Source organism: Carassius carassius, chromosome 24, assembly GCF_963082965.1.
Source record: "Carassius carassius chromosome 24, fCarCar2.1, whole genome shotgun sequence".
Taxonomy (NCBI): domain Eukaryota; kingdom Metazoa; phylum Chordata; class Actinopteri; order Cypriniformes; family Cyprinidae; genus Carassius; species Carassius carassius.
The window spans coordinates 26,001,950-26,024,976 of record NC_081778.1 but is presented as its reverse complement, the minus strand read 5'-3'; the positions used below and the strand labels follow the sequence as shown (position 1 = coordinate 26,024,976).

Genomic DNA, 23,027 nt, shown 5'->3' with positions numbered 1-23,027 from the left:
TTATTAGTTTAAAAATCATTTTTTGAATTTTACGTAGAAGCAAACCGGGTAGATATGTATCCCAGACTACCTTAGAGTATTTTCTCTTGTTGTATGTCATATTGAATATTGATAAATGGCGAGACACTATTTTTTTTTTAATTTAAGTAAATCGCAGATATACAAACATTATATTTTATATGGTTAAAATTGATGTCAATTGTTAAAATGAATTCTAGAAATGTCTAGGTGATGTATCAGTGTAAAAAAAAAAAAAAAAAAAATCTTCTCATTCACAATCTGAAATGCAAAAATGTAATGCATGTTTGTTTTAAATTATATATTCTGGGACTCTCTTCATTAATGAAAATTACGATCAAGTCATGTCATATGAACGACATAAATTCAGTGTGCAGGGAAATCATTTTAGTACTTTGCATTTTTAGACATTAAATAATTTGTAGGAAATTATATAAACATTTTTACAAAATGTTTTTGAAACCAACATGAGTGAAACATTAAAAACTTGGCAAATATACTTTAGCGTAAATCTTGACATTTTAGAAATATTTGTCTTTGTCCCTTATAAAGTAGTCTTTATGTGATAATTGTCATCTGCTTATAGAAATTTCAGTCTCTATTTAGGCTTAGTTTAGTAAATGTAGGTTAATAACACTACAGAACACACTGAGTGAATAACACTGTGCTGTCACCAATAGGAAAAGGGACTATGAGGGATTTTTGTGTTCATTGCTTTTTCCTGAGGCTGTTCGTCGCTCTGCACTGGCACTGAGGGCATTCAATGTAGAACTGGCACAGGCAGGTATTCCAGCTATTGAGTGCAACGATGCACAAACTCATTTATTCAGTTTGGTTTAAACTAATTAACTTTTTGTATAACTGTGTATCATTGTGTGAAAACCAACTCTTGTCTTGAGACATAAAAGTGGCTGTTGTTAAAGAAACACTCATATATGCTCATAAATTTGCTTCTTCTTTTTTTAGATTAAGGACTCTGTTTTTCAGAAAACCATTGGTTTAATGCGACTGCAGTTCTGGAAGAGCGCCGTGGAGGATATTTACAGAGATGACCCTCCAGTCCAGCCCGTCAGTGCAGAACTGTGGAGAGTGCGTCTTACTACTATAAAAGAAAGATTCTGTCATCATTTACACTACCATTCAATAGTTTGGGGTTGTTACATTTTTTTCTTCTTCTTAAAGAAATTATTTATTTTGTTCTGCAAGGACATATTGAATTGATCAAAATAGACAGCAAAGATATTTATAATATTACAAAAGATCTCGTTTCAAATTGTATTTCAAAATGTATCATGGTTTCATAAAAATACAAATTAACAACTGTTGTCAGCATTGATTGTAATAAGAAATGTTTCATGAGCAGATTGGAATTATTTCTGAAGGACTATGTGACACTGAAGACTGACATAATGGCTGCTGAAAATTCAGCTTTGTCATAAGAATAAATTTCATTTAAAAATGTTAAAATAGAAAACATTTATTTTAAATTCTATTCATATTACACAATATTACTGTTTAAGCTGTATTTATGATCAAATAAATGTAGCCTTGGTGAGCATAAGAGACTTCTTATAAAACAATAATAATAATTGAAAAATCACAGCGTTATTCAATACATTGGCACTGATATTCTAAAACTGCTTTGTGTTCTCAGGCAGTGAGGAAGCACACATTAACAAGGAGGTGGATGTTAAGGATCATATCAGAAAGAGTACGTAATCAGATTTGTCCTAAAATAATGAATAAAGAAAATAATTGAAAGTTCTCTTTAAATGATGAATTAACTCTTGAAGCTGTGCGTGTGACATAAATGGTTATTCTAGACATTAATAGTCATGTAGTGAGTCATTATGCACATTATACTGTCCTCTGGCAATTGTATTTAAAACATTATGTTTTGAAAAGGAGAAAGATATGGAGGACAAAGCATACAGGAATCTTCAAGAGCTGGAGGCCTATGGTGAAAACACACAATCCTCTCTTCTTTACCTGCTGCTGGAGACACTCGGTGAGCAGACTTTTCTTGGTCTCCAACTTAAAGCAGTAGATCTTGAAAAAATGATTGGAATTCTGTCATTTACACATCCTCGAGTTGCACTTGACGGTGTGAAATACAAAAAAGATGTTTGGTAGAATGTTATGGTCTAACAGCCTCAGTCGTTATTTGCTTTCATTGTATATGAAAAAAATGCAGCAAACTTTTAGTCACCTAAAGGATAACTGAATTACTTGCTTTAATTTGAAAAGAAACTAATACAATTGTTATTATAGCTTAAAGGCTTATCATTTGTTGGTTTGCACTGGGTTTTTCTAGTATAGTTTTAATATACACTACCATTCAGGGATTAGAGGTAAGAAATTTGATGTTTTTGAAAGTCTTAGGCTCACCAAGGCTGCATTTAATTGAATAAAACTACAGTAAATGCTAATTTGCTGCTCTATGGAACTATAATTTTATAGTTTTAAAGGAGGAATATTAGATTTTTCATGAAAATTTGCTGACTCATTAAAATATAATTTGAGGACACTTTTTTTTAGATTAGCAACAAATATCACCCCGTAGTCCAAGACTGGTTACCTCACTGGTTGAGCCTGGTTAGTGCCTGCATGGAAGACCTCCTGGGAAAATTACAGTTGTGGCCAAAAGTTTTGAGAATTACATAAATATTAGTTTTCAAAAAGTTTGCTGCTAAACTGCTTTTAGATCTTTGTTTCAGTTGTTTCTGTGATGTACTGAAATATAATTACAAGCACTTCATACGTTTCAAAGGCTTTTATCGACAATTACATGACATTTATGCAAAGAGTCAGTATTTGCAGTGTTGGCCCTTCTTTTTCAGGACCTCTGCAATTCGACTGGGCATGCTCTCAATCAACTTCTGGGCCAAATCCTGACTGAAAGCAACCCATTCTTTCATAATCACTTCTTGGAGTTTGTCAGAATTAGTGGGTTTTTGTTTGTCCACCCTCCTCTTGAGGATTGACCACAAGTTCTCAATGGGATTAAGATCTGGGGAGTTTCCAGGCCATGGACCCAAAATTTCAACATTTTGGTCCCCGAGCCACTTAGTTATCACTTTTGCCTTATGGCACGGTGCTCCATCGTGCTGGAAAATGCATTGTTCTTCACCAAACTGTTGTTGGATTGTTGGAAGAAGTTGCTGTTGGAGGCTGTTTTGGTACCATTCTTTACTCATGGCTGTGTTTTTGGGCAGAATTGTGAGTGAGCCCACTCCCTTGGATGAGAAGCAACCCCACACATGAATGGTGTCAGGATGCTTTACTGTTGGCATGACACAGGACTGATGGTAGCACTCACTTTTTCTTCTCCGGACAAGCCTTTTTGCAGATGCCCCAAACAATCGGAAAGGGGCTTCATCTGAGAATATGACTTTGCCCCAGTCCTCAGCAGTCCATTCACTATACTTTCTGCAGAAGATCAATCTGTCCCTGATGTTTTTTTGAAGAGAAATGGCTTCTTTGCTGCCCTTCTTGACACCAGGCCATCTTCCAAAAGTCTTCGCCTCACTGTGCGTGCAGATGCACTCACACCTGCCTGCTGCCATTCCTGAGCAAGCTCTGCACTGGTGGCACTCCGATCCCGCAGCTGAATCCTCTTTAGGAGACGATCCTGGCGCTTGCTGGACTTTCTTGGACGCCCTGAAGCCGCCTTTACAAGAATTGAACCTCTTTCCTTGAAGTTCTTGATGATTCTATAAATTGTTGATTTAGGTGCAATCTTAGTACCCACAATATCCTTGCCTGTGAAGCCATTTTTATGCAATGCAATGATGGCTGCACGCGTTTCTTTGCAGGTCACCATGGTTAACAATGGAAGAACAATGATTTCAAGCATCACCCTCCTTTTAACATGTCAAGTCTGCCATTCTAACCCAATCAGCCTGACACAATGATCTCCAGCCTTGTGCTCGTCAACATTCTCACCTGAGTTAACAAGACGATTACTGAAATGATCTCAGCAGGTCTTTTAATGACAGCAATGAAATGCAGTGGAAAGGTTTTTTTGGGATTAAGTTAATTTTCAGGGCAAAGAAGGACTATGCAATTCATCTGATCACTCTTCATAACATTCTGGAGTATATGCAAATTGCTATTATAAAAACTTAAGCAGCAACTTTTCCAATTTCCAATATTTATGTAATTCTCAAAACTTTTGGCCATGACTGTAGGTTGCTGCTGATATGGAGGTGTTAGTGAGGCCAGCAGGGGGTCCTAACGTCCCAGTATAGTGATGGGGACACTATAATATAAACAGCACCATTCTTTGGATGAGATGTTTAACAGAGGTCCTGACTCCCTGTGGTCACTGAAAAATCCCATGGCACTTCTCATAAAGAGTAGGGGTGTATCCCCGGTGTCCTGGCCAAATTCCCTCCACTGGCCCTTGTCAGTCATGGCCTCCTAATAATCCCCATTTATGAATTGGCTCTGTCTCTCTCTCCTCTCCACCTGTAGCTGGTGTGTGGTGAGCACGCTGGCGCCATTGTACTGTGACTGCCATCATATCATCCAAGTGGATGCTGCACACTGGTGATGGTTGAGTAGAGAACCCCCCCCCCACCCAAATTATTGTAAAGTGCCTTGGGTGTACAGCAATACACAATAAAGCTCTATATAAATGCCTCATTCATTTATTAATTGGAAAATTCACTATTTTACTCAAATCTGTTTAAAACTGGTCTCATAAAGCTGTATACTTTGTTTACTTTTTTGATGTAGGTGTGAAAAATGTCCATTCAGACCATGCCGCAAGCCACATTGGCAAAGCCCAGGGCATCCTGACCTGCCTGCGGGCGACCCCATACAACAGCAGCAGACGCAAGGTCTACCTGCCAATGGACATCTGCATGCTGGTGGGTAAATCTGCTGTCACCTTTTCATCTCTGTTTCTGTCTGTAACTCCATGCTTTTCTAACATCAGAGGGACTAGTGAAGAACTAGAGACAATGCATGTGCCAGTCAGCGTATATGTGGGTGAAGCTGTCCACGCCAGTGCCCTCTTGTCTACTAAACCCAAACCCATGGGCTTTGTTCCAGCCATCTGTCGCCATTTCAGCACGAATGAGCCATTAGACTTGGGATTTAGAAGATCTTGCCCTTAGTGTAAGAAAAGAAAAGAATTTCATCTGTCGTTTACCCTTAACTAATCTCAGCTAAAGTCAGTGTACAGTATTAAGATCAAAATATGTTATGTAGATTGTTTTGCGTATGGTTGCACATTCACCTAAAGGGGGCACTGTTGTTTCGCCATAAACGATATGGACATACCGTATTTTCCGGACTATAAGTCACACTTTTTTTCATAGTTTGGCTGGTCCTGTGACTTATAGTCAGGTGCGACTTATTCATCAAAATTAATTTGACATGAACCAAGAGAAATGAACTAAGAGACATGAACCAAGAGAAAACATTACCGTCTACAGCAGTGAGAGGGCGCTCTATGCTGCTCAGTGCTCCTGTAGCCTACACTGAAAACATAGAGCGCCCTCTCACGGCTGTAGACTGTAATGTTTTCTTTTGGTTATAAATAAATGCGACTTATAGTCCAGTGCGACTTATATATGTTTTTTTCCTCATCATGACATATTTTTGGACTGATGCGACTTATACTCAGGTGCGACTTATAGTCCGAAAAATACGGTATTTGTTTTCTGAGGTTATCAAATGCCCACTTAATACAATACATTTTAAATAAATATTTATTTATTTGTAAGTATTTCTTGTTTTCTTAAATGTAGTTTTTCTACGCCATAGCTAATGATTTGTTTGTAGTGTGAAGACCTTCCTTACTAATTGTCAATCCTTTTCATTTACAGTTAACTTAATGAAACTTCCTTTCTTGAGATAAAAATTTCCTTATAAGCTTTTAAACCTGTAATTTATGTATTTAATAATGCATTGGATTATGTAGAATTAAAAGAGACTGCAAAACATTTGTGTATCTACATTGCAATCATTTAGAGAATATATTCTGTGGGAATTATATACAATATTAAAGTGCAACCAGTCGAGATTAGCCAAATATGTTTGTAAAACAATTTAAGGTGGGTGTTTCTTTAATAGGTAGACTGTAAATACAAGCCCCTGGGTGTCTGCAAGCCATGTTTGTCACAGTTTAAGGGCTCTGTTTGATATCAAACCCCCTGTTCAAGAATCAGAACAGATCAATGATAGCCTCCCGACAATTACACTGTCTGGTTTTTCATTGTGTTGATTACCTTGTTAATGCTTTATTCTTACATACTGCTTTTGTTTGAGGAACAATGGGCTTTTAAATTAGATACTAAATAAAAACCTTCTGCAGTGTTTATTGATCACTTTTTATTTATTCATTTTTGTTCAGTTCACAGGCAGCACAATCACAGGCAACACTTTAGTGATGGAAAATTTTTACATTTGTTTCTGTCATTGTTTGAATCAGTAGTTGCACAAATACAACTAAGTGGGATTTCAATAATAGTCTTGGGATACGGAGTAAACGCATCACCTGATGTTCTGCATGTAGATTTTCACATTTTCATCCAGCATACTAAAATGTTCTGCTGTTTAAGTATTTTTGTTGAATGCTGGAAAATCAATAAATATGAATCTCATGAAAACTGTCAAGAAATGACTAGGTCGTATCTCACCCCAAAATCCAAATGAAAATTTTGTGAAATTATGCCTATGTGTGTCATGAACATGAGACATGAATGCTGAGAATCCAAATGCAGTGTTTGTTCAGAGGGTAATCCACAATCATGATCCAAACGCAGGCAATAATTATAAACCAGGAAAACAGTCCAATCAAAAACAAGAGAAACAGACAAAGAGTAATCCAGAACAATTGGCAGAATAAGTGACGTTTCATAAACGAATTTCGGGAGGAGCGTGCATGGATAATTAACACGGCCAGTTCATCATCATCAGCAATTACACGGTTTACCAATCAGCTTGAGAAAACGCCTATAAATAATCAAGTACATCCTACCTTCGTTATCTCTCGACTTTCAGAATTCGGTTCGCGCAGTTTGCCATCTTATCACAGACCCAATTTTACATCCAACGAAGAGATCTAACGTTAGACCGGGGATTTTTCAGATCTGCTGCAATTCGCCAGCCCCATGATCACTCCTATCCCGCCTAACACAGCCTCCGAGCACAAAGTGTTATCGCGACACCTGCTCTTCTCGAACAGCCACACGCTGCGGCCAAGAGACCGTGCAAAGCCCCGAGCTCGCCTCGCTCGACACCACCAGAGAAGTAATGGGGCCGCGCCCCAGATCTCACCGAAGCAAAGCCCCACTCACTTCCTGCCGTTCGAGGCTGCCTCCACTAGCGGAGCAGACAATGTGTTGCAAATTAATATTTTCAGGTGAAGCTGCTTAAATGCAGGTTTCTTTGCTAAAGTTTGTTAAACGATGTTATGACGTAATTCTGTCTGTTGTTGATGCCATTTTTAACCATGAAGCCAACAAGGCATTTTTTCAGAGCTGTCATCCACACTGAAATGTCTGAACCCATTAATGTTACACCTGCCTTGATGTGCATGTCCAAACCTCACTCAGATGATACAGACATAAGTTTCATTAAAATTTCCGGCAGGATCGATTTATTTATGGAAATTTCACCATTTACTGGCGCGATCACTCAGAATTGATCTAAAACGCAACTGCCCTCATGTTTTCCGCAGGACAGCAATTGTGAGTAAATTCTCTGTTGTCTTTTAGGACTGTAATATGAAAAGCATGCAAAATAAATTTTTAGAAACCATGTGAAAGTGAATAGCACATAACTGCAAGTTAACGTTACTGCTATAAACATGTCTATTGGTAGAATGTGTTACAAGACTAAACATGCTTCGTTTTCAAAAGCCTCTGTTTCTACAGTCCATACTACAACGTGAAAACAGCATCTTCAAATTTATCCACTCTGGAGAGCGTTTAGAAAGGCTGGAAGGCCAAAACGAGAGGAAAATATGTTTTTTCAACAGGAACATATTAATGTGGACAAGGCTCGAGGAATTGTCTAATGTTACTAACCCCTCTACTTTCCCGCAACCAAAATCTACAGCAGCCGAAGCAAGCATAAGCTGCTTTTACTTGCAACACTGGCCTGCACATCCCAGTATTTCCATCCTGTTACTTCTAACCCCCCTTTTTTCTTTTTAGTGTCCTCAGCTCAAGTAGCAGACATTAGGATAAGGCTGCCTCTTCTAGCAGTGCAGGCTACACAGGTTCTTCAAGACATCACACACCCCAACCCCTTCGCATGGCCTACAGCAGCTGAAGCAAATGTGAGGCTGCCTCCATTTTTAAACATGCCCACAACTCTTCCGCTCCCTCATGCTATTAATAACCATTTTTCTGTTCAGCGGCCTCCAGCTCCCGTAGTAAACACTAGCGTAAGGCTGCCTCCGGTAGTAGTGCAGGTTGCATACAGGGTCTTCAGGATTCCCTTCCTGTGACCAACAACACGTTAAGCAAGTGCGAAGCTGCTTCCATGTGCAACCCAGACCCTTACTTTCTTCCTGCTACTTCTTTTTACCTCCTTTTTCCTTTTCAGTGGCCTCCAGCTCCTGTAGTAGACGCTAACATGAGCATGCCTCCAATAGCGGTGCAGACCCATCCACAACCCTTTTCCGACAACCCTCTCCACTACTCATGGCCTGTAGCCCCACAGTCTAACCCCAGTGTGACATTGCCTCTCATATTGGCGCAGGCCCCTATACCCGCCGTTCACCCTCTCTATCCCCGTCTTTTCATTCACTTCCGAAGCCGTCCCAAGCGTGAGCACGTCTCCGCAGGCAGCTCCAGCAGCTATCTTTCCTCCTCCTCTCTTGCTCCCCCTTCCTTCTCTATTTTCCGCCCTACCCATCCCTCCGAACACCCTTGGCTCAGGCCCCGTTGTCCGCCATTCCCCTCCTTTCCCCTCTCTCTTCCACTCCCAGAGCTGTCCCAAGTATGAGCATTCCTCCGCTAATGGCGAAGGCCCCAATGACTGCCATTTACCCTCTCTTTATTCCACTACCAGAACCGTCCCAAGCGTAAACACATCTCCGCAGGTGGCTCCAGCAGCTGTCTTTCCTCCTCCTCTCATGCTCCCCATTACTTCTCTGTTCCGCCATACCCTAATGACTCCATATAAAAGATCACCGAACCCTCATCAGCCAACCCCCTTAACGCAAGTCCATCCCTTTTCACTCAAACTTGTGACCCACCATAGCTAACCCTCTTTAACATCCCCTTATCCATCCATAATAGCCCATCCTCACTCCAGCATCCCAGCAGTGCCTGCTCCTGCAGGAGCCTCTATCTGTTTTTCTCTGTATGCTTTCCGTATCCCCCAATGCCGCAGCAGTGTCAGCTCCCGCAAGAGCCTTTTCCATATTATCCTCACTGCCGCAGCAGTGTATGCTCCCGCAGGAGCCTCTCCATATCTTCTCACTGCCGCAGCAGTGTATGCTCCCGCAGGAGCGTTTTCGCATTTCCACACTGCCGCAGCAGTATCAGCTCCCGCAGGAGCCTTTCCGTATCCCCCAATGCCGCAGCAGTGTAAGCTCCAGCAGAAGCCCTTCCATATTTTCTCACTGCCGCAGCAGTGTATGCTCCCGCAGGAGCCTCTCCATATTTTCTCACTGCCGCAGCAGTGTATGCTCCCGCAGGAGCCTTTTCGCATTCCCTCACTGCCGCAGCAGTGTCAGCTCCCGCAGGAGCCATTCCGTATTTTCCCACCGCCGCAGCAGTGCCAGCTCCCGCAGGAGCCTTTTCATATTATCCTCACTGCCGCAGCAGTGAATGCTCCCGCAGGAGCCTCTACATATTTTCTCACTGCCGCAGCAGTGTATGCTCCCGCAGGAGCCTTTTCGCATTTCCACACTGCCGCAGCAGTATCAGCTCTCGCAGGAGCCTTTCCGTATCCCCCAATGCCACAGCAGTGTCAGCTCCAGCAGGAGCCCTTCCATATTTCCTCACCGCCGCAGCAGTGCCAGCTCCCCCAAGAGCTTTTCCATATTATCCTCACTGCCGCAGCAGTGCATGCTCCCGCAGGAGCCTTTTCGATCTTCCCAACTGCCGCAATAATCGCATCTCCAGCGGGAGTTCCCATCTCTCTCTTTCAAGTGGACGCTTCCACGGAAGTCAAATAGACACTGCCGTATCATTTATACACCAAAGGATGCCCCGGGCTCGGGAGTCTTGCCGGGCTAGGAGCTCTCTCCCCAGACAGCACGCCAAATACGCATAACCTTTATTAGTTATAAGTAAATGCGAACTCGTGAAGTGACGTTTCACAAATGAATTTCGGGAGGAGCGTGCACGGATAATTAACACGGCCAGTTCATCATCATCAGCAATTACACGGTTTACCAATCAGCTCGAGAAAACGCCTATAAATAATCAAGTACATCCTACCTTCGTTATCTCTCGACTTTCAGAATCCCTCCGCCACCGATCTCGCACCTTCAGCCAAGTTTCTACCCCAGGTCAGGTAGAAGAACTCAGGGGAGCACTTGGGCTAAGCCGGACTCCGAGCTCAGACCCCTCTCCCCGGACGGGGTGGAGTGGGGGGGGAGGTGGGTTGGGGGGGCTCTGGAGTCTTGTCGGGCTCGGAGCTCTCTCCCCGGACAGCACGCCAAATACACATAACCTTTATTAATTATAAGTAAATGCGAACTCGTGAAACCAAGACACATGAAAACAGGAAATAATGGCTAAAATATGCAGTACATAGCACATTCAAGACTTCACAATGAATTACAAAAAACCAGGCTATATTTAGGGTGAGCAGACAGGGTTAATGATGCACAGGTGCAAACAATTAGTGCTTGACGAGTCCGGGCAAAGGATTATGGGAAATTAAGTCCCATAATCTTTAAAATTAAGTCTTAAAATTAAGTCACTGAGTGACAGAGGTATGGAATTGAGTGCCCTCTGGTGGTTCTCAAGGGCACTCCAGCTGGTGATCTTGACGCCATGACAGTACTGTGATGTTATTTTCATGAATCTTGCACATCCTCCCCCTCCCAATTTTCAGTAGCCCACAGCAAAAAATTGCCAAAATAAAAGTACAATTTTCAGTATATATTGTTTTTTGTTGTACTGAAATGAATTAACAAAAATAAAAAAACATTTATTGGAAATGAAAGAATATATAATCATAATGTATGCAATAATAATAATAGAATTACTAACTTTATCATGATTTTTATTACTGATGAGTGAGGTCTTTTATTACAGTAATGAGATTTTAGGAGAAAATATTTTTAATAGTAATAAGATTACATCACTATGCAATTAAATAAATAAATAAGGGACTGTAATCAATTGTCATTATTATTAAATAAATTCTTTTTTTAGGTTTTTTTCCTTTAGATTTTAAAAGATTGTATTATTGCAATGGAGCCTGAAATATGGAGGGTTAAGGAAAAGATTGTGGTGTCATCAAGCTCATTTTTCTATCCATCAGCAGAGGGTTACTGATAATGCTTTTTCATTGTTTCTCACCTAGCATGGCGCGTCTCAGGAGGACTTCATCCGTGGCAGCAGGGACCAGAGCAGCAGGGACCAGAACATCAGGGACGTTGTTTATGACATTGCCAGCCAAGCCCATGTCCATCTCCAGCACGTATGAAAATCCTTTCAGTTTAATATCTGTGGCCAGATATTGACTGGTATTTATGTTCCCCAGTAATTTTCTTTTTGCACACTAACATCATGAGTTTTCAAAAGCGTTATCACACCTCCTCCACCAACTGCTCTAATGCTCCTTGATTGTTGCCCTCTCCTCATTACTGAATTTATTATAAGTACTGTGTAACCACGGGGAATGCATACCCCACTTTGCATATCTGGTCAGATGGTATGAATCAAAGTTAGCACGAATGGCCTAGGTGAGGACCACATAAAAAAAAATCATAAACAAACAAGGGGAAAACTGAAATTTTATACTTTTAATATAAATGTTGACCAAATTTTAGGTTATAATTCATGAAAACTTTTCACCACGCCAAAATACAATATTTTTGCAATGTGAGATCATTTTCGTGACAGTTAAGCATGATTCCCCCCCCCCATAATACTGAAATGTATTCAGATGTTGAACAGTTTTTTTGTGATTCCTATTATTCTTGATGGTGATTCTCATTACTATAATATAGTAAAAAAAAGAAAGATTCACTGTATTAAAGAAAAGAAAACATAATGAGAAAGTACTGTATTTTATAAAATTATAAAAAAGTAAAAGTTTTATAAAATACAGTAATTCTTACAAAATAAAACAACATTTCAGATGAGAAAAAGTACAGCATATACAGTACTATCATTGAGAATGATAATGGAAATGTCATGAAAATAAAGTCATGCTACATTTTCAAAGAATATTTATATAGTTTTTCTATGTTGAGGTGAAATATGATCTGGACATGTCCAGGTTTTTTTGACCTAATTTGTTTCACTGTGTGATTTACCTAAGGTTTGTGTGATGTACTATGTGAGTACCTATATCTTAACTCATTATTACATGTCTTACAGGCTAGATCATTCAGTGAGAACGTTCCACATGTGGCCATGCCTGTCTTCCTGCAAACGGTAAATATTTCATCTCTTTCAGCTCCTCCCCCATCCATTCGCCTCACTAATGTGATGTGACACAGAGAAGCTCATGGCTTATCCTCATTCTGCCTCCAAAAGAGGCGGAGCCTCTTCAACCCACATGACTCCTGCCCCCTTTTTTTTACTCTTTTACAGTAATTTCCCTTAAAGGAAGAAATGTCTGCGAGGAGATCGGGGAATAACATATTACGAAGGCAAAGCATAGGGAAGCAGTCTGAAATTTTCAGTCCAATTTCAGCCTGTTTGTCGATGCTTCAGTGTTTCAATTGCTTCGACCAGTGAAATGCTTTCTGTGAAGGAAATGGCCTGGAAAGCATTTTTATTTCACTTCCTATCACTGTAATATTCTGCTCTTAATTTTCCATTTCCACATCCCTGTGTTTAACTGTCATTCGTATTCTTTAAAGCCATTGTTTCACTGCAGGCCGTTTAGTGACACTTTGCACTCCACTTGGTTTGGCTGGTGTTAATCGTAACTGTGTTCTCACGAAAGGAATTTACTGTAAGGTTTGGCATTTGAGGGTTGTAATTTGTATTTGGGTTAATTTACAGCCACAGGAAAAAGTATGTGAACCCTCGGGTGTTCTTGTAAATTGCAAACACAAAACCATTTTTATAGGACTGGTTGGCTAAGTCAGTAGCCTAGGGATTCACATGCATCCTCCCATCCTGCACTGCAAATCTTTACATTGATAACTATATTGTTTAAAGGTTTTTATTTTATTTATTTAAAGAAATTAAATGCTTTTATTCAGCAAGTACAAATACAATTCATCAAAGAATCCTGGAAGTGTTTTTGTTAAAATATTAACTCTTTTCAGCATTGATAATAATAATAAATGTTTCCTAAGCTCCAAATCAGCTTACCGTATTATAATGATTTCTGAAGGATCACTTGACACTGAAGACTGGAGTAATGGCTGCTGAAAATTCAGCTTTTCATCAGAGGAATAAATTACATTTTAAGGTATATTTAAATAGAACACTGTTATTTTAAGTCATAATTATATTTTACTAATATTACACTACTGTTTTTACTGTATTTTTGATCAAACAAATGCAGCTTTAATGAGCATTAGACACTCAAAAAGATTAAACAAATTTGACTGATTCCTGATTTTTGATTGTTTTGAACATTTGTTTATATTAATCAAAGACATGAAAATATATTTTGAGTGTTATTGAAGTAATTAAACTTTTTGTAAGCAAATTTTAAACACATTTATGCAGAAATGCAGATAAAACCCTGTATCTCAACTCCACAATATCAATTTTGTTTAAACACTTTGTTAATAGATTTTGTAAAATGCATGGCTGTGTTGTGTCGCCGCTTTCTACTAAATTTCCAGCTGTATCCTTTTTGCCTTTTGTTCTTTTTCTTTGTACTTTTAAGTTCTTTCAATAATGTACCATCCTCCAGGCTTGCACAAAAGTAAAATGAATAGCTTCTGAGTGTCTTTGTGTTCTGTCTCTTAGGTTGTTTTGGAGGACTACCTGCAGAGAGTGAGGAAAGTAGACTTTGACGTGTTTCACCCAAGCCTACAAAAGAGGAATCCAATGCTGCCCCTTCAGCTGTATTTACGGTCATGGAAGAAGATCTATTGATCTGTTTGATTAAAACATCATCTGATTGCTTCAGATGAGCTCATCTGTCAAACAAACCAAACACTTGTAATAAATCATCTAGCTTCTATATGTTCTCAATTTTATGTATTCCTGTCCTCTTTGTTAAAGCTTCACAGAAAATAACCACAATCAAAACAGTCGATGTTTGTCAAACAAACGATGACAAACTGTTTTGAATTTGTTAAAGTATCTGCATGGAGTTTGTGACATGAATTGAAGCAAATGGCCCGTGGAACATGTTTCGTTATAAATTCAATTATTTAAGATATTTGCAAACAAATTGGCAACAGTTTTACATATTTATAGGTGAGGAATGTGTCACATGCCCTTTCTGATAGGCAAGGTCAACCAATTCTGTTTCACGCTGCAAGTGTGATGCAAGGTGGCATATTTTTAGTGGCACAATCATGAGTTTATTTAGTCATCGAAAATACAGTCCTCCCACTGCCACAAAAGCTCTTATCTGATCGACAAGAAAACAACTCCTGGCTGTTTGTGACTGATCTTGAACTGCAGAGAATATTTTGCTGGGAGCGAGGTCTTCTGCATTGCTCTGCTTAACTCATTCAGTTGCTTTCATTTCCAGATGTTAAGTTTCAGAAATTCCATGCCATGAAAAGACTATTAAAATCCTCTAATTTATTAAACAGATTAGAAACCAGAAAAGCTTTTAATATAAATTTATAATAATTCATTCTAATAGCATGCAGACAGTAAAATATACAACCGATCATCGAGCTCCTATAGGGTTCAAATGACTAGGTTTGAAGACATACTGTAAAACACAAAAAATATCAGGATCTCATCAGTCTACTTCTGCTCATATAATAAGTACATTTAAAGCTCATTTCCATTCTCAAATCTTAGTTGTCAGTGATTAAGTTTTGCCCCTTTGAATTGAGGTGCTGAAATGAAAGGAGACACATTACAAGTAATAATCATCTGGAAAAACTGAAGGGAAAAAAAGCCTCCTCGCACTCGCTGGTTGCCGTGATTTTGCCAAGTATGACATGTTCCTGGATCAACATCTTTTGTTGATTCTGGATCAACATTATTATTAAAAATATAGATTTCACCCAATCCCTACCCCTAAACCTAACCCTTCCCATAATTTATTTCTAAAATCAGTGGGAAATTATAGCTGACCAACAAGAGTTTGGAAGCACCTAACCCTGATTTTAAGTCTAAAACAGATATTTCCTGAAGATTTATCTGAATTCTGATTGGTTGATTGGAATGTTGTTCCAGGATCAACAAGGATGTTGATCCAGGAACATGTTGTACTTCACGCTCACCTCACTGTCATACCGAATCTTTTTTATTAATGAAAGTGAGCAAGGGCATTCTCATCCTAACATGTTCTTTGAAGGGCTGGAGTTCTGCATTTCTTGATAGCCAATTTAGGGATCTCATCCAATGGTTTATAGGAGTTTGTTCAACTGTTTTTCCACATTTAAGTGATAAGCATCATATTTATATGGAAGCCGGTTTTAATCATGGAATTAAAAAACAAACAAACAACTAACATAAATCTGCAAAAAAAAAAAAGAGAGAGAGAGAGAGAGAGAAAGTGAAAATTCTGAGACAAAAAGTCCAAACAAAAACTCATATTCAGAATATATCAGAATTATGATTTTATATCTTGCAATTATGAAACTACAAATTGTGATGCATAAACTCAAAATTCCAAGAACAAAGTCTGATTTGTGAGCTAAAAAAAGTCACAATTTCCCTCTTTCATGTAACATGAACGACATTTTCTTGGTTTTGTGCAAATATGTGACCCTGAACCAGTCTTAGGTTGCTGGGGTATATTTATAGCAATAGGCAAAAATAAGTTTGTAGCCTATGGGTCAAAACTACTATTTTTTTTTTCTTTTAAAGCCAAAAATCATTAGGATATTAAGTGAAGACCATGTTCCATGAAGATATTTAGTAAATTTCCAATTGTAAATATATCAAAACTTAATTTTTGATTAGTAATATGCATTGCTAAGAACTTCATTTAGACAACTTTAAAGGCGATTGTGACGAGTGGGGCGGGGCCGAGGGACATGGGAGCGAGGCCGGTGGAGTGATTGGAGATGAGCTACACCTGTTCGACCCGCCGGTCTCGAGGCCCACGGAGGAGATGGAAGGATATAAAACTGGAGCGACGACAGTGAAGGACGAGAGAGGACCAGGCCTGGGCTTTTAGTTGTGTTTTGGTTTTTATTTTTGCGCACCAGTCGTCCGTGAGGGGCTGGTGCGCTGTTTTGTGTTTATTTTGCTTTATTAAAATGTTGTTTTGATTGTCCGCCGGTTCCCGCCTCCTTCTTCCGGTTGAAAATGAAAGGTTTTATCATTACAGCGATTTTCTCATTCGTATTTAGATTTTTTTGCACCCTCAGATTCAAGATTTTCAAATGGTTGTATCTCAGCCAACTATTGTCCTACTGCTTTCCGATGATGTATATACATCTCAAATTCGAAAAAATAAAATAAAAATAAAACAGGACCCAGTTTTGTGGTCCAGGGTCTAATATTATAAATAATTTTTCATTTTTGCGCTTTATTAATGTCCATGACGTTCTCTTTTATCTAATTCCCCATTAGAAAGAATTAGGAGGTGATGGACAGGTTGTTTCCAGAAAGTTCGAACAGGTTTATATTTCATTTGTTTAGATTATTCTTTCTGGCCAGGAGATGTGATGCATTTTGAAAACAGTTTCTAATTGCTGCACTGCACCTCTAAAATGGAACTGACAGCTTCTGTTGGCCCATCACTGTCTTTTTTCACATTCAGGTCTTCAGATTAACTGCCTCAGTTGCCAAGGTGAATTGCTTTTCATTTCGCGACCCAAGGCAAATACCATGTCTAATATTTAGAAAGTGACAATTACTATTCATCAACTCAGGAGATAACACCTGTCATTACAAAACATGTACAAATCATTAAATACCCATCCTGGTTTGCTGCTGCTTTGGTCAGATAAGATGTTTGTGATCTCATCTTTTCATTGAGACCAATAAAATTGGATGAAATTCCATTTATCCCTTTGAAATATTGGCTTTACATGAACACCAAACTCTTTGGATGAGCGGAAATGCATTTCTTTGTCCTCTGATTTACTTCATTGTTGGTGTTCAAGAACAACAGTGGAGTTAGAAGCAGTTTTGATTGTGTGAACAGTTTCTGCCTCAGTGTTCCTGCTCTGAAAAACCACACCACCATGAAAAGAACAAAATTATCAGTAGAATCTGTTCTCACTGGGAATATGAATACTCTTGAACTATACGGCATGGTAGAAAAATACAGAGTAGCAGAAGCACCAGATCTACAATTGCTAGAATTTTGTGGTTGAACTACCTCTTTAAAAGATTAAAGGAATAGTTCACTAAGAAATGAAAGAAACTGAAATTCTTTCATCAACAAAATTAGAATTTTTTTATATTCTGCATGGCCACACTTCACCTAATGAAAGTAAATATTAAATGACCAAAAATTTTTTGTTAAATTGGTCTTTGTCTTCTAAGTTAGCTTTGTGTGAGGAAACAAAGGAAAACAGAAAATATTGTACATACATTTTCAATTTTAGGTGAACTATCTCTTTAAGAAATTAATGTTAAATCTGTAGGAACTTTAAATGAACTAAAAAGTTTTCCTACCTATACTTAAACTAACTTTTTTATGCTTTTAGTTAAATAATTGTCTTACAGCACACAAAAGTCTGAAATTTCTTTTGGAATTTACTGATGAAAGTAAGATTATGTACTCTCGGAACCTTTCTACATTATTACCAGCTTGAAACAGGGTTGAATATCATCACTTCAGGTCTTTTATTCTCTCAGACGCTATTATCTTGTTAGATCACAGGCATATGAAGTCACTGAATGAATTAATCCTTTGCATCTCTACCATGTATAATGAGGGGTATTGTGTCTCTGATCAACTGTTCTGACATTTGGCTGCCATTTCTCATTTTTGAGTGGATTCCACCGAAGTGATAAAGGCTATTTAGGTATTTATAGAATCTGAAGTGGAAAAAAAATGGATTTGGTTATTCCTAATTTCACAGAACACAATATATGTATAACTTTTTCTTCAAAGTTTCCTAAGGTCTGTCACAAATTAAACCAAATACATCATGCATGCATGTAACTTTCACATGTTCCATGCAAGCAAACAGCCACCAGCAATAGCAAATTAGACTAATGCAACCTTCCTCCTAGTATGATGTGCCAGTTTTTTGGAGGCAATTCTGGGACATATTTTTTATGGATGCCAGACACGCATCCTTCATTATGACCTCATAAACATCACTTTAAATAGGCTTGTTTTGCAGGGCATAAAAGGACAAACAAAACTCAGGATTAATGAAAACCACTTAATGAAAACCCAAATACTTTTAATCAGTTATATTCCAATAAAATATGGGATGAATAAGATGCAAAACCAGCACTAAATTCAGTTTATGTCATATAATAGTGTGTTTTAGATATTATTCTATGACCTCAAAATTAGGTCAACATACAAACACATATGTCCTGTCCTCCTGCACATACACGTGACTGGCATGCTATCCAGAAGATTCCCTTCTGTTACAACGTAGTAAAAAAAAAAAAAAAAAAACATTGTTTAGATGCCCTATGAGTAAGGCAGCTGCCAAATCTTACTATTGCTTCACAGAAATGACACTGAAATAATAATTAAAAAATAAAATGCTAAAGCCAGGCCATCTGCCCTCCCCCCAAGGTCTTATGGGGAATTGGACAGCCCCTGGGTTCAAAACTGAACCCTCCAGGCTTGACACATCTATGACGGAACGAGTGATTGGAGATTCACCATACAGTAATCTCTAAAACAAGATTAAAGATGGTTTAGCAAAATTCTGATTTAAGATTAACATGGCTAACATTTGCCTACTCTGCTGGATCTTCAGATGCATTGTGTTGCATCGCATCTGTGTGAATGTATTTGTACGGTGAGAGATAAAAGGTTTTGAAGGGGTAAATTGTCCTCTTGAGCACCTCTTGAGCTCGCACTGAGATCGAGCTGTTCAGTATGTTTCAAAGTTCTGATAAAATATGCATAATATAGTTGGAGAAATTCTCAACCCCCCCAAAAAATAAATAAAAAATTCACCAACCTCACCCTCGTTGTTCCAAGCGTGTATAACTTACTTTCTTCTGTGGAACATAATAGAAGATATATTGAAAAATGTTAATTTGTTTTTGTTTTTTTCCCCATGCAATGGAAGTCCACGGGAACTTAAACTAGTTACATATCTTCTTGTTCCACAGAAGAAATAAAGTCATACATGATTGGAATGCAATGATTTTTGGGTGGATTATTTTAATCCATATAGTATATTTAGGTAATAATGGATCAGATGTTTAGCAAATTTAAAAGATTTAAAACATTCTCTGTCAAAGATTTACTTAAAAATTTCATCAAATTCATTAAGACAGACTTTTAATGAAGAATGCTTTATTGTATACAAAACAAAACTGTGCAAACGAATAATGGCCTGAATAAATAATCAACCAATAGTCACTGAACATCAGCTGTGTCTTTGGTATAATATGCTGATAACAAATTATGCATATAATATGAATACACTGATGAGAAAATGCATTTGTCTTGTATGACACAACCTTCTAGTTTTTTTATGGAAATCACATAAGCCAATAAACAATTAACTCTATAATAATGTGTGATTTAAAACTCCCAAGTGTTTATATTGATCATTTACATAAGTATCAGTACTTATCAAGGGCATTTACCCACACATATTTTATTAAAGCCACACAATATCTCAAAATATCAGTTCTCCACAATGAAAAAAGACGCCAAATCAAATCAATACTCTACTGAAGCATCAATGTAATATGTGTAAAGACCCCAAAGCAAATGTTTTGGGAATATCATGATCCATGCTTTGGATATTCAATTACATGGTGAAATCTTGTGACATAATGAATCTGTCATGCAAAGTTTAGAATCAATCAAAAGAGGTGACCTGAGCATAATGACATGCCATTTAAAATATGAAGGCATTAAATAACACTGGCATCAATAGGCACCCTGTGGCCTAATGGTTGGATATCTAAGCTGATAATAAAAACATTGTAGGTTTGATTACAAGGAATGATCCATATCCTCAACGTATCTTGACCTCCAGTTTTTTTAGGGGGACTAGAAAGCTGGCAGGTTAAGATAACAGTTGTGTTCCTGGTAGACCTTGAACCAGCAACAAACCAGCTATAAGCCATTTTAACCGGCTTGGTCCACCTAATGTCCAGCTAGAAACCAGATACTACAGCTTATGTAATAAAAAAGCACCATCTAAATCGGGCTGCTGCTCAGTAATATCATTCATTAGGTTTGCTTGTCTATTTCCTCATTGTCTTTCCCCCCATTTACAGTGTTTTCATACTCAGGCTTTTTACGCGCAGTGTTCAACTGAGCGGATGTGAGCAGCTGATACGCGCGACTTCTAAACTTCTGGTCTCTCACACCATATATAATAACATTACAGCAGCTGTTCGAAGTCAGAATCCAAAAGGCAAAAAACGCAAAATTGCACCATTCGTTTCCCAACACATTCCCAACTACAAACACGGCGATGGGAGTGAAAGAAGCGGTGAAAGCCAGCGTCAGAGTTCCTATTGTCTTGGCAGCCTTGATGTCGGAGAAGGTTGGTTTCGTTGAGCTTTGACTCTCGGTCTGTGCGAGATGTTTCCTTCTTTTTGAATGCTGGCGGATTGTGGTGAGGGATATGATATTGATGACAACAGTACCTCCGAGCAGTGTAAAGTCAAAGGCAGGGAAGAGTAAGAGAATGTTCCAAGCTTGCGATGGGAAGTCTGTGCTTCCAAGCGCGTAATTGCACATGCGGCTGCAAGGATTGTACTCCAGCGCGATTTCATCGCTGAAAACCAGTGGAGATATTGCCAGGAAAAAACTGCCCATCCAGGAAAAGACTATTAGTATGCTTGTTCTTTTTTTAGTTATGACTGATTCCTTATGCAGTGGCCTCAAAACGGCAATGCTCCTTTCAATAGTCAGGAGGAAAATTGTTGTAATGGAAACTAAAGTGCATCCCGCAAATACAGGTCCGATGAAATTGCACGGGTGGAAAAGTGTGGTTTGGGAATTGCGCGCAGTCCACTCTGGCATTGAATTGTAGATCATGAGAGATAATTCTGCGTAAACGGAGACGGGCACCACAAAAATGCCCACAGCCAGGTCTGCCACGGCCAGTGAGGCTTTTAAATAACCCTGTGGAGTGTGGAAGTGTTTCGTTCCAACGACCACTGTTAATGTCAAGAGGTTTCCGAAGAGTATAGCAAATATCAGTGATACCATGAAGACCACCAGGAGTATCTTATTGGTCGTGGTACAGCAACACACACTGCAGTTTGCGAGCTCCTCTGGCATCCTTGTTCAGCTGCGCGTAAAATTCCTGTCAGTAGCACAGTGGGATTTCTCCTCTTTGCTCGGAGGCAAGGCACGGCACCCTGCGCATGGTGGTCTTTACAGATTGAGAAATTCACTCCTGCCAATATCAATGACATAATGATGAACATAAATTTGTGAATAATTGTAACTTTTTCATGAAGAGGATATTAAAATTGTTCTTTAATTTTTGTACCCAAAGACATCAGCCATGAAAAACTGACAACAATTATAGGAACAATGGCATCAATATATTTTTTTTTTGGCTAAAGCTATCCCAGCTGATTTTTAAAATAAATTTCCATGCATATAATTTGAATGTTTGCCCCATAGTAGCCTATGTTTAAAATCTTACAGAAACCACGTGTTCAAAATGGAAAAGCCACCAATTTAACAAACTAGCGGAATGACTCAAAATACGCTCACAACATCACACTGATTAAAAGAAAACACAATAATCTTAGAGTGAAATCCTAAAGGGAAACCATTTGAGACACAATTTAGTAACTAGTTGCACTAGCTAAGTATTTGGAGAAATGGGGGAATGTCCTCTACAATCCCTTGTCTTTGACTGCTCTTTACATTGCGCGTGTGCTCAAACAGCCTGGAGCGCAAGCGAGCACTGATGCCAGTCTGACGTGCACTGATGCAGTCATCGGAATGCCCAATGGATATTGTTTACTTTCCCTCAATTACTATGCAAGCATAATCATTAGAGAAGCTATAAAATGATCAGTCATGAGTAATCAGCCAGTAGCTCAGTTATAAGAGCACCGCAACAAGCTCAAAGAGTGATTATCATTCACAGGGTATGCAAAGAATCTTTTCAATGCAACTTTTATATATATATATATATATATATATATATATATATATATATATATATATATATATAGACACACACACACGATGCAATTGTCTGAATCCTGATAAGACAGAGGTGTATACCTTTGTGAGCACATTGGCAGTCACCTGGGGGCAGCAGAGAGTTGCACTATCAACAGCCTGATCTCACAATTTCTAACCAGAAAAAGGAATAAAGCAAAATAGAGTAACATATTGCATATTTAATTAATAGGAATATATAATTAAATATATTAATGTATATAATAAATTATTTATATTGATTATTGATATAAATAATATTAATTAATAATATAAATTTAAACAAACTTTTCAGATCAAACCAGAAATAACCTGCAACTTGACTTAGAACAATAATAATAATAAAAAGAAATTTAACTCTTTAAAACAAAACAGAGAGCTGTGCAATGTATTCAGAAACCAGGCTACTCCACGACATCCAAACTGCTGTCAACGATGTAATCAGA

The 23,027-nt window shown here is 38.4% G+C and overlaps 2 protein-coding genes across 4 annotated transcripts; one reads left to right on the top strand and one right to left on the bottom strand.

Moving 5' to 3' along the window:
* The first annotated feature begins 270 nt into the window (after positions 1 to 270).
* Positions 271 to 14,333, top strand: LOC132103294 (NADH dehydrogenase (ubiquinone) complex I, assembly factor 6-like). 3 transcript variants are annotated; one of them, XM_059508278.1, is made up of 8 exons: positions 271 to 802; positions 985 to 1,107; positions 1,673 to 1,729; positions 1,924 to 2,026; positions 4,759 to 4,892; positions 11,527 to 11,643; positions 12,549 to 12,605; positions 14,106 to 14,333. In XM_059508278.1, the coding sequence occupies exons 2-8, from the start codon at positions 1,021 to 1,023 to the stop codon at positions 14,232 to 14,234; spliced, it is 684 nt and encodes a 227-aa protein (XP_059364261.1). In that variant the 5' UTR covers positions 271 to 802; positions 985 to 1,020; the 3' UTR covers positions 14,235 to 14,333. The 3 variants fall into 3 exon arrangements, with proteins under 3 accessions (XP_059364261.1, XP_059364260.1, XP_059364262.1); XM_059508277.1 differs by having other exon boundaries at positions 273 to 798; XM_059508279.1 differs by lacking the exon at positions 271 to 802 and having other exon boundaries at positions 1,059 to 1,171.
* Positions 14,334 to 20,290: 5,957 nt separating this feature from the next.
* Positions 20,291 to 21,765, bottom strand: LOC132103694 (beta-2 adrenergic receptor-like). Its single transcript, XM_059508791.1, has one exon. The coding sequence runs from the start codon at positions 21,676 to 21,678 to the stop codon at positions 20,617 to 20,619; it is 1,062 nt and encodes a 353-aa protein (XP_059364774.1). The 5' UTR covers positions 21,679 to 21,765; the 3' UTR covers positions 20,291 to 20,616.
* Between the last annotated feature and the right edge of the window lie 1,262 nt (positions 21,766 to 23,027).

What these genes read in the sequence shown, in the direction of transcription:
- LOC132103694 (XM_059508791.1), bottom strand. Translation starts at nt 21,678, where the DNA reads ATGCCAGAGGAGCTCGCAAACTGCAGTGTGTGTTGCTGTACCACGACC.
- LOC132103294 (XM_059508278.1), top strand. Translation starts at nt 1,021, where the DNA reads ATGCGACTGCAGTTCTGGAAGAGCGCCGTGGAGGATATTTACAGAGAT. An exon ending in CCTGCTGCTGGAGACACTCG is followed by an intron (nt 2,027 to 4,758) that starts GTGAGCAGACTT and finishes TTTTTGATGTAG; the next exon opens with GTGTGAAAAATGTCCATTCA. An exon ending in CAATGGACATCTGCATGCTG is followed by an intron (nt 4,893 to 11,526) that starts GTGGGTAAATCT and finishes TTTCTCACCTAG; the next exon opens with CATGGCGCGTCTCAGGAGGA.